Source organism: Microcaecilia unicolor, chromosome 3, assembly GCF_901765095.1.
Source record: "Microcaecilia unicolor chromosome 3, aMicUni1.1, whole genome shotgun sequence".
NCBI lineage: Eukaryota > Metazoa > Chordata > Amphibia > Gymnophiona > Siphonopidae > Microcaecilia > Microcaecilia unicolor.
Genome location: NC_044033.1, coordinates 107230463 through 107248520, shown reverse-complemented (window position 1 = coordinate 107248520; position 18058 = coordinate 107230463). Strand labels below are relative to the sequence as shown.

The 18058-nt window shown below is 47.7% G+C and overlaps 2 protein-coding genes across 6 annotated transcripts in view; one reads left to right on the top strand and one right to left on the bottom strand.

Moving 5' to 3' along the window:
- DZANK1 (double zinc ribbon and ankyrin repeat domains 1) overlaps positions 1 to 16312 on the bottom strand; it is a 179695-nt gene extending 163383 nt beyond the window's left edge. For 2 of the 3 annotated variants that reach the window (XM_030196241.1, XM_030196243.1), the window contains exons 1-3: positions 15994 to 16312; positions 12920 to 13047; positions 11475 to 11628 (exon numbers count right to left, since the gene is read on the bottom strand). In XM_030196241.1, the coding sequence (XP_030052101.1) occupies positions 11475 to 11628; positions 12920 to 13028 (263 nt within the window). In that variant the 5' untranslated portion in view covers positions 13029 to 13047; positions 15994 to 16312. Of the gene's footprint in view, positions 1 to 11474; positions 11629 to 12919; positions 13103 to 15993 lie in introns of those variants that run through there. The other variant, XM_030196242.1, reaches the window with a different exon arrangement.
- Positions 16313 to 16455: 143 nt separating this feature from the next.
- POLR3F (RNA polymerase III subunit F) overlaps positions 16456 to 18058 on the top strand; it is a 49287-nt gene continuing 47684 nt past the window's right edge. For all 3 annotated transcript variants that reach the window (XM_030196239.1, XM_030196240.1, XM_030196238.1), the window contains exon 1: positions 16456 to 16843. In XM_030196239.1, coding sequence (XP_030052099.1) covers positions 16788 to 16843 — 56 coding nt within the window. In that variant the 5' untranslated portion in view covers positions 16456 to 16787. The remainder of the gene's footprint in view (positions 16844 to 18058) is intronic.

Below are 18058 nucleotides of genomic sequence, written 5' to 3'. Positions count from 1 at the left end.
ATGATCTTTATTTACCAACATCATCTATTTTACGTAAGAGAGGCTAAGGCAGTGCCATTCTATTGCTCCAAGCTCAGGACAGAAGAAGCTCAGGTTGCCCATCCCAAAGAGTGAGACTGAAGGCCAATAAGCAAAGTTTTGTAGCAGTGCATCCGGGGTATAAATTTGGAAAGATCTGCATGTTGTTTTGCTTTATATATACTGCTGAGGCTCTATGACAGTGGTTCTCAAATTATTTTCATTCAGGACACACCAGATAGGATGCCTATATATGTGCATAGATGACTCTCACAGACCTTTTGTCTGACACAGTGCAGCAATTCTTATAAGTTAAATGTAAACATGCTCTGCATCCACAAAAATTCAAATACCCCTCCCCCAACAAAGGTACAGATCAAAACTAAGGGCCCTGTTTACTAAAGTGTGCTAGTGTTTTTAGCGTGTGCTAAAAATTATTGTGCGCTAACCGTGTAGATGCCCATAGGAATATTATGGGCATCTACACAGTTAGCACGCACTAAAAACGCTAACACACCTCTAGAACAGCTTAGTAAACAGGCCCCTAAGACATTTTTCCATGGAAGTCACCACACAAAAAATATTCTGATTCTCATATCATATGAGCAATAGAAACACAAATCTCTCCACTGCTAGGCACATTGTGAAATAATACCTAATTGTTAGCGTATGCTAAAAGCACTAATGCACCTCTAGTGCAGCTTAGTAAACGGAGCCCAAAGGCATACATAATGCACATTTCCCAAAGCTAATATATTCAGAATAAAACACTTTGTTCTACCTTTGTTGTTTGGACATTTTATTTTTCCAATATCAACCAATATCAAGCTGAAGGTAAATTAGTTCTAACTACTCTCTTCTATGAGGAGATATATTTTTCACTTCAATCACTGTGAAAATGAGAATAAAATAAATATAAAAATAATGAGGAAAAAGACCTCAAATGTCCTGATCATGGCACCAAGCAGAAAAACTTAGTGCCCACATTAATCGGGCTCCATTTTTCTCATTGGTCTAAAAAACCTCCTTGTTTATTAAACATCTTTTCATTTATTGTTTATTAAATATCTTTTCTTTTCATTTAATCTTGCACTTTATATCACATCTTGATTTCCAACAATCTTTTATATAGTCACCACAGTTCCAAAATGACCATTCAAAACTCTATATGAAGGATAATTCAACAGAGAACTTAGCTTTTAAATATAATTCCCAATGGGGCTCTCCATTTCACTTTCTTTCAAAGCTTCCTCAGGGGACTAAGTGCTAAACATCCCATTCACTCATTTATCATGGCACTGTACTCTAAACATGGCGCTCTGTGTTCATGTAACACCATCCAGCTCTGGCCTCTCCCACATGGTTCCAATTTAGCCCCTCCCTCTCCCTCCACCCTTGTAACCCAGCATCTCTTCCCCCTTTCTCTCCTTTCTGTGTAGCCTGACATCTCTCTGTCCTTTTCCCTCTGACACCCAGCATCTACCTATCCCATCTCTTTTCTCTCCTGCCCCCCACCCAGTGCTTCAGCATCTCTCCCTTTTTCCTGCCATCCTTCCTTCCTTATAGTCCAGCATCTCTCCCTCTCTCTTTCCTCTCTCCCTGCCCCTGTGATCCAACATCTCACCCTCTCTCTTCCATCCTATTGTCCAGCATCTCTCTCTCCCTCCCCTCCCCTGGTCCAACATCTCTCTCTCTCTTTCATTGTCATCCCCTGTCCATGATCCAGCATCTCTGCCCTGCACTTCCCTACTCCCCCCTGCAGATGGTCTGGCATATCGCCCTCTCTCTCTCTCAACCCTTACATATCTGGTCTACACTAAAACTTATTTTTCACTAGCAGTGACAGTGATGCATATACACTGCCCGTGATCAGCCATGAAGTCTTCCCTCTGATGCATCCCACTCATGTGAAAACAGGAAGTTGTATCCGGAAGGAAGACTCTGGAGCTGGCCACATGCAGTGGATGTGCATTGCTGTCACTGTCACTACTGGTGAAAAACAAGTTTTATAGTAGTCTAGAGGTATGGAGGTGGTGGTTGAGAGAAAGGGAGAAATGCCAGACTGTGAGCAGAGGGGAGGGGACTGCAGGAAGAGACACTGGATCGTGGGTGGGGGAGAGGACCATGAAATAGAGGATTAAATGCCAGACCGCATGGTCTTCTGACCAAACTCAGGGTCACCAAATTCACTGGACCTCTGTTATTAAAGACCTATTTTTCCTAACTTCATTTCCAATCAGTAGCTGAAATAATTCCAAGCCTTTTATAAAATTACCCATGTGTCAAAGTATGAATATACTTTCATAATAGACAAGGGTCCGTGCGCTTGGGGGTGAAGTTGCAATTTACAATACAGACCTGCTCCTGAGCAGGTGTAAGTGTACAAAGTTTCATTTAACCTAAAATTTCTGCAAGATTTGCGTTAGTATTTTATGTTTAAATCATCTTTATTAAGCCATACATTCAAAAACAAGTCACAATGATAGGGTGTATCACGGCCAAGTAAGTTATACAACTTATCCACTAACCCGTTTATCTGTTTATCCAAATTCCCCCCCCTTCCCCCCCCCCCCACCCATCTTCACCCCACCCTCCCTACCTCCTGAGTTCAAACCTGCTTGAAGAGGTCTATAGAATGCCTTAAGACTGGTTCAAAATTCTACTTCATGCTTGAGGCTGCAAGGTGTTCCAAAAATATTCCCATATTTGCCGGAAACACCTGCCCCCCCTCGGAAGAGAGAGAGGCGTTCCCAACAGCACATCGTTCAATCTGCATCAACCCTATCATATGAATGCGCCACATCCCAACTTAGGGGCCATAAAGGGGCATAATCGAACGGAAACGTCTATCTCCATGGGCGTTTATCTCCGAGAACGGGTCCGTGAAGGGGCGGACCGAAGCGTATTTTCGAAAAACATGGACCTTTATCTTTTTTTGAGCTGGGCGTTTTTGTTTTTCAGCGATAATGGAAACCGAAAGCGCCCAGCTCAAAAACGAATAACTCCAAGACATTTATTCGTGGGAGGGGCCAGGATTCGTAGTGCACTGGTCCCCCTCACATGCCAGGACACCAACCGGGCACCCTAGGGGGCACTTTTACAAAAAAAACCAAGGTAAAACAGCTCCCAGGTGCATAGCACCCTTCCCTTGGGTGTTGAGCCCCCCAAATCCCCCTCAAAACCCACTGCCCACAAGTCTACACCATTACTTTAGCCCTAAGGGGTGAAGGGGGGCACCTACAACGCCTATATTGTTTGGGTATCAGGGTGATGAGTGCAGTGTTAGCATAGAGAGGCAGCTCCCCACCCTCTGTTACTGCATCATAGCAGTCTGTAAGGGGACCTATTAGCTGATAATGCAAGATTTTATAAAAATCCCCTGTGAACCCGTCAGAGCCAGGGGCTGAAAAAAGCTTCAAAGCCTTAATAGCTTTCTGAAGCTCGTTTGCAGACAATGGCTGAATAAGAAGCACCACCTGAGTGGAACCATACAGGTCTGCAAAGTGGCAGAGGAAAATCTGAAATGTCCTCTAATTTAGTAGTTACTAAGTCTTCCTCAGTGTTGAGTGCTGGTATAAAGTGTGCCTTACGACTCTGTTTTACCAGTCGGGCCATGAGTCCCCCTGCTTTCTCTCCATACCTATGAAACCTGTACTTGCAATAGACCTGCGCCCTCTCGGCTCTCTCATGCAACAAACTGTTCAGAGCCACCCTAGTGACTGTAATTGTCTCGAAGAGGGAGGGAGAGGGACGTCTCACATAGCTTCATTTGAGGGCCCTCCGTTTACGCTCCAGGACTACGATTCCCTATACAATGCGCTTGTTGAGCGCATTCACAAATGTGATGATATCTCCGCGGATCACTGCTTTAGCGGTGGACCAAAACAACACAGGCTCGTCTATATGTCCCCGATTTGCTGCCACATAGTCCTGCCATTTATTTCGTAAAATTTTTTAAATTCTTCAGAAGTAAAAAGGTATGACGGGAAGCGCCAACCTGAAGCCTGCCGGTAGGGGGCCGTCGGCTCTAATTCGACCCAAATGAGGGCATGGTCAGATATTTCCTCCGGCCCAATCACAGCTGTGCGTACCTGTGCTAACATCTTCTGTGACAAAAAAATATAATCCAAATGTGCAAGTGTCTGGTGGGCTCTAGAGGTATGAGTGTAGTCTTTTTCATCAGGATGTAACAACCTCCAAGGGTCCATCGGCCTTCCTTCTTCTTCTCTGCCTGTGTCCCGCCCTCGTGTGATGTAACGTCATCGAGGGCGGGACACAGGCAGAGAAGAAGAAGGGCGGCAGCTCAGCAGAGCTGTGTGCTGTGTTCCCTCGCTGTTTCAATAGCGGAGCGAGGGCCCGGCCGGGTGGGGGGAGCGTTAGCGACGGCAGTTTCGTCCCTCGCAAATGCGCAGTACAGACCCTCTCTGTTACGCCCCCATCATCACGTATTGACGCGGGGGCGGGGCAGAGAGGGTCTCTACTACGCATTTGCGAGTGAGTACGACACTCCCCATTTATATGTTTGATGAATAGGCGCATTTTTCATCTACACTAATTTTTTCAGTGACAAATATAGAATCTGGTTCATAGTACTCTTTTCTTAGAGAGTGCATGCTATTTGCACATATTGTGAACTCTTTCACATATATATGTTACATACATATGTTACATCTTTGCTTTACCCTTTGCTATCACTTATAATGTTCTATTACGTATTGTGTTGACATTGTAAATAGTATACCATGCCATACTTTGTATTGTTTTTAAATATTTTTACGGCTGTAATTGTCTATTGCTCATGTTTGATCAATTCTTACTGTACACCGCCTTCAGTGAATTCCTTCAAAAAGGCGGTAAATAAGGTAAAAATATGTATCATACCTGATAATTTTCTTTCCCTTAATCATAGCCGATCAATCCATAGACTGGTGGGTTGTGTCCATCTACCAGCAGGTGGAGATAGAGAGCAATCTTTTGCCTCCCTATATGTGATCGTCATGTGCTGCCGGAAATTCCCCAGTATGTCGATATCAAAACTCCATCCGCAGGACTCAGCACTTAGAGAATTACACCCACAAAGGGACACTCTGCCCAGCTCACCACCGCCGAAGCGGGGGAGGGGAAATATTCCAGCGCACCACCGCCGGGGCGGTGGGCGGGAAACCACACCCGCCGACGCGGGGGGAACTGGCTTATCCTGCTACCGCAACCTCGGGAGGAGCTGGCTTACCCTAACACCGCCGAAGCGGGAGGGATACAAAGCTACCCTACAGCCGCACGAAGCGGGAGGGAGCGCCGGCATAATTTAGTTATCAATCCAACCACCGCCGAAACAGGGGGAGAGGAAGCAGCAGCTCACTGTAACACAAAATCGTCTCAACTCGAAGAGACTTCAATTGGAAGAACTTGAACACGAAGTCCTCGTGAACAGGAAATGAAGACTGAACTTGAACCAGAAATATAACCAGAACACAAACAATACAGATATCTGGGAGGAGCTATGGATTGATCGGCTATGATTAAGGGAAAGAAAATTATCAGGTATGATACATAATTTTACCTTCCATATCATCAAGCCGATCAATCCATAGACTGGTGGGATGTACCGAAGCAGTACTCACCCAGGGCGGGACATGGAAATCCCTGAACGCAACACTGAAGCCCCAAACTGGGCCTCGGCCCGAGCAGCCACATCCAAGTGGTAATGTCGTGAGAAGGTATGAGCCGACGACCAAGTAGCCGCTCTGCAAATCTCTTCCAAGGAGACAGAACTGGACTCCGCCATCCAGGCTGCTTGTGCTCTAGTAGAGTGTGCCTTCAGCTGAATAGGCGGAATCTTCCCTGCCGCCACATAAGCTGCCGCGATCGTCTCCTTGACCCAACGTGCCACTGTAGGCTTAGATGCCTGCAGACCCTTACGAGGGCCTGCGAACAGCACGAATAGGTGATCCGACTTCCGGAAATCATTGGTCACTTCCAAGTATCTGATGATGACCCGTCTAACATCCAGGTATTTGAGCGCAGGGTACTCCTCTGGGTAATCCTCCCTACGAAAGGAGGGTAGGTAAAGCTGCTGATTCACATGGAATTGAGAAACAATCTTGAGCAGGAAGGAGGGCACTGGGCGAATCGATACTCCTGCCTCAGTGAATCGCAGGAATGGTTCTCTACACGAGAGAGCCTGGAGCTCAGAAACTCTTCTGGCTGATGTAATAGCCACCAGGAAGACCGCTTTCAGCGTCAGATCCTTCAGCGATGCCCTTGGCAAGGGCTCGAAGGGCGGCTTCTACAAGGTCCGTAGTACCAGATTGAGATTCCACGTAGGCACTATCGAGTGCAGAGGGGGTCTCAGGTGATTAACTCCTTTGAGAAAGCGTACCACATCTGGCTGTGAGGCCAGGGAAGCACCCTTCAGGCGACTCCTGAAGCAAGCTGGACTTTCAGTGAACTGAGCGACAGGCCTTTCTCCAGCCCCTCTTGCAGAAACGCCAACACTGAAGAAATTGGAGTAGTGAAGGCCGATACAGAGCCTGCCTCGCACCACGACGCAAAGGTACACCAAACCCTGGCGTAAGTGGTAGAAGTAGAGCGCTTCCTCGCTCTCAGCATAGTGGCAATGACCTTGTCTGAGAAGCCCTTCTTCCTCAGCTGCTTCCGCTCAAGAGCCAGGCCATAAGACCAAAGGGAGAGGGATCCTCCATCACCACGGGACCCTGATGTAAGAGGCCCCGCTCCGCTGGCAGCCGCAGAGGGCCGCCCACCGAGAGTTTGACTAAATCCGCATACTAGGGACGTCTGGGCCAATCCGGACCCACCAGGATCACCCGGCCCGGATGCTTTGCCACCCGGCCTAGCATCCTGCCCATCATGGGCCAGGGCGGGAACACGTAGAGAAGCTCCTGTGCCAGCCACTGCTGGAGAAGAGCATCGACTCCCAGAGATCGAGGGTCCCGTCCTCTGCTGAAAAAACACGGCACTTGGCAATTGGCCGAGGACGCCATCGGATCCAGGCTCGGCCGGCCCCAGCATTTCGTGATGTCCAAGAACGCCCGAGCAGACAGTTGCCACTCTCCGGGATCCAAGGTATGGCGACTGAGAAAGTCCGCCTTGACATTCATGACTCCCGCAATGTGGGCCGCCAACAGCTGCTCCAGATTCGCTTCCGCCCACATGCATAGCTTCATGGCCTCCTTGGCTAGAGGGGCGCTCCTGGTACCTCCCTGGTGATTGACATAGACCACAGCCGTGGCATTGTCCGACAGGACCCGTACAGGCCTCAGCACCAGTGCCAGGAGAAACTCTAGAAGCGCCAACCGAATGGCTCGGAGTTCCAGGAGGTTGATGGACCATTTCGTCTCTGCAGGAGACCAGAGCCCCTGCGCTGTCCGTCCCAGGCAGTGGGCTCCCCAGCCCGTCAAGCAGGCGTCCGTCGTGACGACAACCCACTCCGGGGTCAAAAGAGGCATTCCTGCGGACAGCTTGCCTGGCCTCAGCCACCAGCTCAGCGCCTTTCGCACCGCTGGATCCAAAGGAAGGCGTACGGCGTAATCCCCCGAGACTGGAGTCCACCGCCGCAGAAGAGAGTGCTGTAGTGGTCTCATATGAGCCCTGGCCCAGGGCACTACCTCCATCGTGGCCGTCATGGAGCCCAATAGCTGCACATAGTCCCAAGCCCAAAGAGTAGAGGAGGCTAGGAACTGGTCCACCTGGGTCCGAAGCTTGACGCTCCGGTTGTCCAGCAGGAACACTTTGCCCACTTGGGTGTCGAATCGAACTCCCAGATACTCCAGGGACTGAGTCAGGCGCAGCTGGCTTTTCTCCCAGTTGATGATCCATCCCAGGGAGCTCAGAAGAGCAATGACTCTGTCTGTAGCTCTCCCGCACTCCGCATAGGAAGGGGCTCGGATCAGCCAGTCGTCCAGATAGGGATGGACTTGCACTCCCTCCTTGCGGAGGTAGGCCGCGATGACCACCATTACTTTGGAGAAGGTCCGCGGAGCCGTAGCCATCCCGAACGGGAGGGCTCTGAACTGGAAGTGTCGGCCCAGCACTACAAAGCGCAGAAAGCGCTGATGAGGCGGCCAGATGGGAATATGTAGGTAAGCTTCCTTGATGTCCAGGGAGGCCAGGAATTCTCCCTTTTTCACCGTAGCTATTACAGAGCGGAGGGTCTCCATCTGGAAGTGCCAAACTTTCAAGGCCCGATTGACTCCCTTGAGGTTGAGAATAGGCCAAGCAGAGCCTTCTTTCTTTGGCACCACAAAGTAAATGGAGTAGCGCCCCTTGTGAAGCTGATCTACTGGCACCGGGACCACCGCACCCAGGCGGATCAGGTTGTTCAAAGTCTGCTGCACGGCAGCTGCTTTGACCTGAGACTTGCAAGGAGAGTTTACAAACCCGTCTCTTAGGGGTCGGCAGAACTCTAGCTTGTAGCCGTCTCTGATGACTTCCAGAACCCAAGAGTCTGAAGTTACCCTGGTCCACTCACCCAGAAACGAGGACAACCTTCCTCCTATCTGCACTGGGCCATGGACCAGGTCCCCGTCATTGGGTACGCGACCCTGGGTGTGGGCCGAGGACGAACCTCCTGGACAGCGGTCCCTACAAAAGGAATTCTGCTTGGGGGAGAAGTTCCGTTTGAAGGAAGCGGAGGCAGAGGAGGCCGACTTGGCCTGGTGATACCGACGGGCTTCCTGGAATCGGCCTTTAGAGGAACTAGGACGGGCACTGCCGGCCCGAGTCCTGACCTCCGGCAATCTCTTGCCCTTGGACGTGCCGAGCTCCGTCACGATCTTGTCCAGCTCATCCCCAAAGAGCAGCTTGCCTTTAAAAGGCAGCTTGGCTAGGCGAGATTTAGAGGCATGGTCAGCAGACCAGTGCTTAAGCCAGAGCCACCGCCGCGCAGAGACTGAGCCATACCCTTGGCCGAGGCTCTCAAAACATCATACAGCAAGTCTGCCAAGTAGGCCAAACCTGACTCCAGGGTCGGCCATTCCGCCCTCCAGGAAGGGTCCGAGGGGGAAGCCCGCTGTAAAACAGTCAGACACGCCCTAGCCACGTAGGAGCCGCAAACCGAGGCTTGCAAACTCAGAGCGGCCACCTCAAAGGACGACTTTAAGGCCGCCTCCATTCTCCTGTCCTGGGCGTCCTTCAAGGCAGTGCCACCTTCCACCGGCAGCGCCGTTTTCTTAGTCACGGCAGTGATTAACGAATCTACCGTGGGCCAGACAAAGGCTTCCCGTTCCCCCTCAGGTAAGGGGTACAGACGGGACATAGCCCTGGCTACTTTCAGGCTCGCCTCAGGGGCATCCCATTGCGCTGAAATTAGGTCTGTATGGCTTCATGAACGTGGAAGGTTCTAAGCGGGCGCTTCGTTCCCAGCATAATGGCGGAGCCAGTAGAGGCTGAGAGAGAGCCTTCCTCCGGAAAGGCAATCTTCAAAATGCTCATGGCCTGCACAAGCAGGTTGGGCAAATCCTCTGAGCGAAAAAGCTGCACTGCAGAGGGGTCGTCCGCTCCATCCGAGCGAGGATCAGTCTCTTCCATAGATTCCGCTAAGGATCTCTGGGAGAACTCAGACACACTGCCGTCATCCACATCAGAGGAGACCGAGTCTCCCGAGGGTGGAAGATCCACCCGAGGGCGCTTAAGCATAGAGGCCTCATCACCCCGATCAGAGAGGTGAGCAGGGGTAGTGTTCTGCATAAGAAAGGCCTGATGCAGCAGCAAAATGAACTCAGGGGAGAAACCCCCCAGTCTGTGCATTTCTGCAGCCTGTGCCGCGGCCATAGAGGCGCCCTCCATCTGCGCTCCCAGTAGCGGGGGAGAGGCGTGTTGCGCGTCCAAAATGGCGTCCGGCGCGAAACTCCGAGAAGGAGCCGCGCGGGAAGAAGGGCGTTTTAATTTTGCCGACTTCTTACTGTCGCCCGATTCAAGGGCGACCAAGCTGTTATCGTCTCCCATCTCGAGGGCGGCCCAAGAAGAAGCCGACCGAGCCGCATGGCCGGTCACGACCGGGAGGGCGGCCAGCGAAGGATGGGTGCTTAAGGCGGGAAAGGCCGCCGCGCCGGAGGAAAAACCAGTGAACTCTCCCGGCTCTGAAAGGGTGCCCAAAAAGGGCGACTCTACCTTCGAGCCCCCCGCTTCCCCACTAGGCACGCGAACGCGTTCCGGGGAGCGTCTTTTCGCACCCTTGCCATCCGAGGCCATAGCCACATGGAGACCGTTCGGGGAACCCCCTGCCCGCTAGTAAAAGGTAAAAATTACCTGCTTCTTGCTCCGAGCAGCGACGACTTGTTCCAGTGAGCAGCTGCAAATGGACGTCCTTTTTGAACGTTTAAAAATTTTTTTTTTTTTAACGGAGCCAGCGGGAGGAGGGAGAAAAGGAGGGACCTGGCACCACCAGGTTTGCACTTGCTCACGAACAGCCCTCAACCCCAGGTACTCAACAAAACCTAAACAATTAGGCTTGGAGACCTAGCCAGAGCTGCTGCTGTGTGACCACACACCTGCTGAGATAGAGAACATACTGGGGAATTTCCGGCAGCACATGACCACATATAGGGAGGCAAAAGATTGCTCTCTATCTCCACCTGCTGGTAGATGGACACAACCCACCAGTCTATGGATTGATCGGCTAGATGATAGGGAAATCCTAATAAATAAAAATAAATAAATAAAATACACAAACAGTATGCCTGAGGGAGCCATCATTCATGTATATACTAATAGGAATGAGTGTGCATTATGTGCAAATTGCATGTACTCTTTAAGAAAAATGTGCACTATGTATGCATAGTGAGCACTCTTACTGGCAAATGATATTTGTTTAAAACGACTGCCCATCCCTAAGAAAAATACCATGGACAGGCCTCACAGTTGCCAACTTACCCAATTCCAGTAGAGACATTCTAGGTCAGTCCTGGTTCTCTGACAACCCTATCCTAATACATTCTGGGACAGGCAGCAGTGATTTCAGTGGGTAGAATTGGGGTCTACAAATACCACACTGAATGGGGTATAAGTGGAAAACCAGGATTGGCATAAAATGTCCCTACTAGAAATGGCAGCTATGATACCATGGTAACCACCAGTAAAAATCAATTGACTCATTATCAATTCCCCTACATGCCAAAGGGGGGAAAAGAAGAAAAAGTTCCCTATCCACAAACAGCAGCAAACAATCCTCCAGAAATATAAAACCCTTCAGACAACAGTTCTGCAGTCACATCTATTCAGAGGCATGCACTTTTAAAATGGGTTCTCATTTCCAAACATCTATATACATACTACTACGCCAACAGACTTCTAAAATGTTCCTCTTCTCTTCTGTAGTTTTATGTAATATTTGCCCACCTTTCCTGCCAGCAAGAGTTACAGCTATAGAACCTGGTCATCTTTTAGTCTACGTATTTCTCAAGACCCTGAGAGCATCAAGAGTCACTCTGGGTATTTACCTTGTAACTGCTAATGCTCTGACTGTAATTTTCCCATCAGGCAATGTGAATGGTCTCTTATATTTGAAAGTGTTATTTTCTCTGTAGCCAACTCTCTTCAATGGGTCTGGTTTGCTGCCATCCAGAGTATAATAGATACTGACCTCAGGAGTATCTGAAAGCCAAAACACAAGATGTTTACATACAAGGAACTATACAGTATTGCCTTGGCCTTCATTCCCAGACTTCAAGGGCTGCCAATAGGTCAGGTTTTCAGGATAACCCTAATGAATATGCATGAGAGAAATCTGCCTATAATGGAGGTTATGCTTCTTGCAGATCACACCTAGGCTTGAGAGAGCAAACCTGCTCAATGTGCACGACAAGGAGAGTAATAGAGCCTCAGCACAAATTTGTACAGGGTCTTTTTGTGAACTACATTAGACAGAGTTTTATGGAAACGATGTATAAAAGTTTGCAAACAATCTCCAGTGAGGGTACAATTTAAGTCTTGGGTCCACTTTTGCACGAAAGTAGCAAAATCCAGATCTGGCATAGCATCTTTAAGGAATCTGCGGTGAAAAGCAAGAGGTACTAGGACCTAAGATCCCAAGCTATAAGCTTCAGCTATTGTTTCAACAACATCCTCAGGGGTCCTTTTACTAAGATGCGCTGAAAAATGGCCTGTAGTAGTGTAGGCGCGGGTTTTGGGCGTGCGCAGAATCATTTTTGAGCACACCTGTAAAAAAGGCCTTTTTTACATTTTTGCTGAAAATGAACATGCATCAAAATAAAAATTGCCGCGCGTCCATTTTGGATCGGAGACCTTACAACCAGCCATTGACCTAGCAGTAAAATCTCACGTGGTAACCAGGCGGTAATGACCTACGCGCACCAAATTCCACTTGTTGCGCATCCGATACGCACGGCAGAAAATAAAAATTATTTCAGCCACGCGTATCGGACACGTGCCAAAAATGAAATTACCGAGCCACGTGGTAGCCATGCAGTAACTCCATTTTGGCACACGCTGGGCGTGTGGAGGAGTGGCCTAGTGGTTAGGGTGGTGGACTTTGTTCCTGGGGAACTGAGTTCAACTCCCACTTCAGGCACAGGCAGCTCCTTGTGACTCTGGGCAAGTCACTTAACCCTCCATTGCCTGCCGCATTGAGCCTGCCATGAGTGGGAAAGCGCGGGGTACAAATGTAACAAAAAAAAAAATACACACTTACGCGGCTTAGTAAAAGGGCCCCTCCGTGAGATCCATCTATTAGAGAAGACACATGGAGGCGTATTTTCAAAGTACTTAGACTTACATTCCTAACTTTTCTTTAAAAATGATTTCCAATCCTTGTCTAGTGATTCACTGTATTTTGCACTGCTCTAAAAAAATAATAATTTGTATAAATCATCATTCTTACAAAATATGGCTTACAAATCAGCACTGCTTGCTTGTTTACTCATACCTGATTTTATTTCAACAAGTGTGTTTGTATCTATTTCATGTTTAGCTTTCCCTGGAAGTGGAATCCGAAGGGGTATAACCTGAGGAACTGAGATCGAGCCAGCTGTCATTTTTTTTTTTTTTTTTGCTCTGGAAGACAAAAATTTGCACAATCAGAAATGTTAAGACCAACAACAGAAAAAAGGCCTCTGTTTGTTTCACAACAGAGCTAGCAATATTAACAGAGCCATTTTCAGTACCGAATGTATTTCCTATAGTGGTCTTAAGAGTTACTGGTCTTGTTATCAATAAAAGAAGAAGTGAAGCTGCTTTCCTGGAATAGAAATTCTCAGTATTCAACATGATAAATCAGTCCTTTGATGGTGTGCACACATGAAAAAGCCTCACAGACACCTCAGTCTCTTTTTCTCCATGGTATTCACTCTCTTGGGGCCCTATTTACAAAGGTGTGCTGGCGTTTTTAGCGCACACTGACCATATAGATGTCCATAGGAATATTATGGGCATCTACACTAGCACGCCTTTGTAAACAGGGCCCTTGTTTTTTTGCTGATGAAGATAAATATACCTTCATTTGTTTTCATTTGGAAACATTTCCCCTGAGCTCCTCTTAGATTCCCCCATTTTTTTTTAATTATTTGAATTTGACCTTGCAGATTTTGTTTGTAATGCTGGGTTTCAATTGCCCCTGTGGATGGTTAGAAGACAGCCTCTGAGGACACCCTTCTTAGGTGGCTTCCACTGTCTGGTTTAGAATCATTATGTGCTGAACTGTTCCCAAGCAGCCACTGCCCCATATACCCCTTAAGTCTATTGCAGAGCTTTGGAGTCAAAGCCTTTGGATGGGTCTTTATATCCAACTTATCCTGCTGTCTATGGAGAACTGCTGTTGCCAGTAAGTAACTTTGTTTTCTTCATCCAGAAACAGCATGAAACAGCCAGCTATTTTTTGTTGTTGTAAACCATTACAAAAAAAAAGCTTACAGTAAAAAGCAGTATCAAATCAAATCAAACATAACAAATCCTATAGCTAAGAGCTGCCCAGTTCTATGTACTGTTGAAGGTGGACTTTTGCTGAGGATGTATTCAGAGCTAACTCTGAAAAATGGAATCAATACTAAAGCAAGCTCTTTGGAGAGCATGCAAATGGGTCAAGGTTCCCCTGAACACATAAGCTTTCACAACATAACAATACATGTCACAACAGAAATGCCAAGAGGGGCCCAATTTTTAAGTGGGATATTTTGAACCCACCTCATGCCCCATTCCAACAGAGTTGATCCAGTCCTGGGTTTACCTCATTGCATGCAGGAATTTGTAGTTCTGATTTTCCTATTGCATTCCCTAAGAAAATCAAGACTGCAAGTCCCTGCACAATGGGGCAAACCCAGGACCAGATCAACCAGGTCAGGTGAATCTGTATCCAGTTGGCAAACTTATGCCCCACCCCACAGTGCACATGCCACACCCCCTCTGTAGCACTTTTCTGCCAGCCCTGTGACTAGAATAGCCCCAGAACTGCTGCAGGTACTTCCTGACTGCTATTATTACAGAAGAAGGTGTGGGCAGTGAGACTGAAGTTGCTCTTGGTCATCTCCAGGGAGAGAAAAAAAAGTGAGTGGCTAGTTCAGAATTAGAGAATGACACGGGGACAAAGTTTGTCTCTGCCCCCGCCCCGTCGGTACTGTCTCCGTCCCCACCCCATCCACGCAGGTTCTGTCTCTGTCCCCTCCCCGTCTCCGCAGGTCCCAGGGGGCTCTGTCCTCATCTGCAGAAGTCTCGATCACTTATGATTTTATATTTAAATCTTTTTATTAAAATACAAAAAGGAACAATATGCTGTGCAACTGTTGTGTATAAATTACAAACAGAGAACAATAATAACAATGAGCAGCTATAATAACCCTCCTTCCCACCACCACCTTCTACCCTTACAACCCCAACAACAGGTGATTTCTACTACACCAAGGAATCCTAATTCACACTGTTAAAATGTCCAGGGGTATAAAATACAACCAGTTCTATATGCCCTATAAAGCACTGTTATGTTTTTTAAATCTGTGGATAAATAAGAAATCATCAACAATCTCAGGATTCAATCTAGCTCTCCTGTCTTCCACAGTCCTTCCTGGAACAGAAGTTGTCTTCTTAGAAGATGTGCTGATAGCAGGATGTACAGGATCTCCCATGCAAATTTTGCTAGTTGTGGCCAGTATGTTTGCTTGTTTTTCCAAAAAATCAAAATAGCTTTCTAGGCATCATTTAAACATAAATAACAGTCCAGTTCATTAACAGGCTTCAAAGTAGAAAATGACAAGGGGGCAAAGTTTGTCCCTTGTCCCCGTGGGCTCTGTCCCCATCCCCGTGGGATCTGTCGCCATCCCCACCCCGTCCTGTCCCCGCGAGCTCTGTCCTCGTCCCCATCCCCGCGGTTACTGCGGTTCCCCGTCCCCATGTCATTCTCTATTCAGAATCTCTGTGTTCTATGGAAGTTTCCTCATTTTGCACTGGAGACGACCCTCCAAAGTAAGAGCCTCTTGCTCAATTTGGAAGACTTGGCAGGTCTGTCACAAAGTGGAGGTAATACAAATTAGCTGCACTTGAAATATCAATTTGATCTGTTTTCGTCAGACAAGAATATGACATTTTTCAATTATAATGGATATTAATAAGGGAGAAACTATTGAAGCCTTGTAGGAAAATCATGTCTGGAGGAGAAAGTTTCTATGTAATGATATATTGTCATTCAATAACTGGAGCTATGCTTTTATGTATAAGAACATCCATCTGAAGACTAGGCTAAGTCTAAAAATGCAACAGGGAACACTGGGGGTTGGAGGAGCATATCCTAACAAGGAGACATCCCTCCTGAGTCACTCAGCACCAACATATAAAGTATTATTGGTACAGTGCTGCTAAGTTTTTAGGCCATTCCTAATGTTGACAATCCTACTGTGATGTATTATTATTATGGCACCTGCAGCGTTGATTGCTGTGGGTAGAATTAGGAACCACAAATACGGCACTGCTTAGGAACGTTAAAACAAAACCAGGTTGGCCAAGAAGTCTCCTTACCGGAACCAGCTAATTTGCAGCAATGCTTCTACTGCCTCTCTGTGCTTCCAAACCGCAAGACAGACATTGTCTTGTGCACCATCAATCCCAGATATTCACTGAAAGTCATCCCACACACAGAGGAGCACCCGCAGAAAACTGTTCATGGGAGGCATAGCATAATTATGGATTGATAAAAATAAAATAATAGAAATAATTACAAAAACAATTAGTGAGTAAAATCCGGAGTAGAAGCAAAGGACTTATAATGTCCCCCTGCGATCCCCATCTATTATACCTCCCGAGACACCGACTTCTGGCGCCAGATATTGCAGCTAGTTCCAGCCCTTCAGTGCCTACAGTTGCCAAGACGCTTCTCTGACTGCAGACCTCTCCCAAGAAGGAGACAGCTGATTGGCGGCTTCCCGCTCCCCCTAGCAACCACGACTGGACTCATTTGCGCATGCGCAGCACCCTGGTAACCGGGTGCGACTGTGTTCGTTCGTTGTTCTAGGCCCTTTCGCCCTATCGCTTAGCAGCAAATCACGTTGCAGTTTCATTTAACCTTTAATAGTTCTAACCAAATTTTTCAAAAAATTCATCCCAAATCAAGAACAAGTTTAAATCTAAAAATAAAGGACTAATATATCAGGCACCTCTTTAGTATCCTAAAGAGCGTCCAGAACTGAAAAAAAGACCCTTCGCACAGTTGCCCTGGGAGGCTGCGACGCAAGCAAAGACGGGGCGGGGCCCTACGGTGTTGCCTGTGTGTTGTGATCGGTTGATGTTCCGGTGTGTGTGCAGTCTGGTCACCAATGGCAGACATCAAAGTGAAGTTGGAGACTGCGGACCTAGCAGAGATCGAGAACAGGTAAGGCCTGGGCCGTGGGGGGCGGGGCACATGTTTCTTGGTTGTAACCTGTAGTTTGGCAGTAGGCGATGCCTGGGGTACTTGAGTCAAAGATTACTAAGACCTGCGAAAAGCCAGAGGGAATTAAACGTTGTTACTTGGCCACAGTTGCTGCTAAGGTTACCAACTGGATCCAGTCCTGTGTTTAGCCCATAGCGTGCAGGAACTCGTAGTCTTCCTTTTCTTAGGGAATGTAATGGGGATATCAGAGCTACAGGTCCCAGTATTCAATGGCGTAGACCCAGGACTGGAGCATAAAAAACAATGCATTTTTCCTAATGAAAAAGGTACCGGTACTCAAATGCTGGGCCACCCTTCAGGGGTGGGGTGATCACCGAGGCACACACCCCACAATAGCCAGGCCCCCTACAACCAGTGTCAGAATCTATGACAAGGCAGAATTGTTGTGTAGAGCCTGAGCTCTTTCATTAAAATCTGGGGACCACGGGTCAATTTTAGCAGACCATGGAAAAGGTGCCGGTACTCAGTACCCCCTCAAAAAAAGCCCTGATAAAAACATAAGTGTTGCCATACTGGGACAGTCCGAAAGGAATCCTACTAGAGAGGTTTCAATAATGGTGAAAGAAGGCTAGGAGTGTTTAATGGGAGAACAGAGTAAAGGATACAAATTATCCCCCAACTTCAAAACATCTTGTAGATGCTAGGAAAAAAACACAGTTTATGCTAACACAATTTAAAGTGTCTATATACAAATGCTAGCAGTCTAAAAAATAAAATGGGAGAGTTGGAGTATATTCACTAAATGAAGAGAGAGATATAATAGGCGTCTCGGAGATCTGGTGGAAGGAGGACAATCAATGGGACACTGTTATCAAGGAACAAATTATATTGCAATGATAGTGGATCAAATTGGAGAGGGGGTTGTTGTATATGTTAAAGAGGAAATTGAGTCAAACAAAATAAATATCCTATCTAATAAAACGCACCTCCAACGTTCTGAAGCTGACTCTGTGGCTGAGACATTCATGCGCTGTGCTGTAAGGCTCCATCTTCTGAGCGTCCAGCATGTGACCCTGCCCCTGACTCCCTCGCCGCAACGCCATGCCCCCCCCCTCCAGCTTGCTGCCACCAGGCGTGCAGGCGCGGCCCTTCTCTGTCTGTTAGCTCTGGTCCCGCCTTCATTACCTCCTTCCGCAATGAGGGCGGGACCAGAGC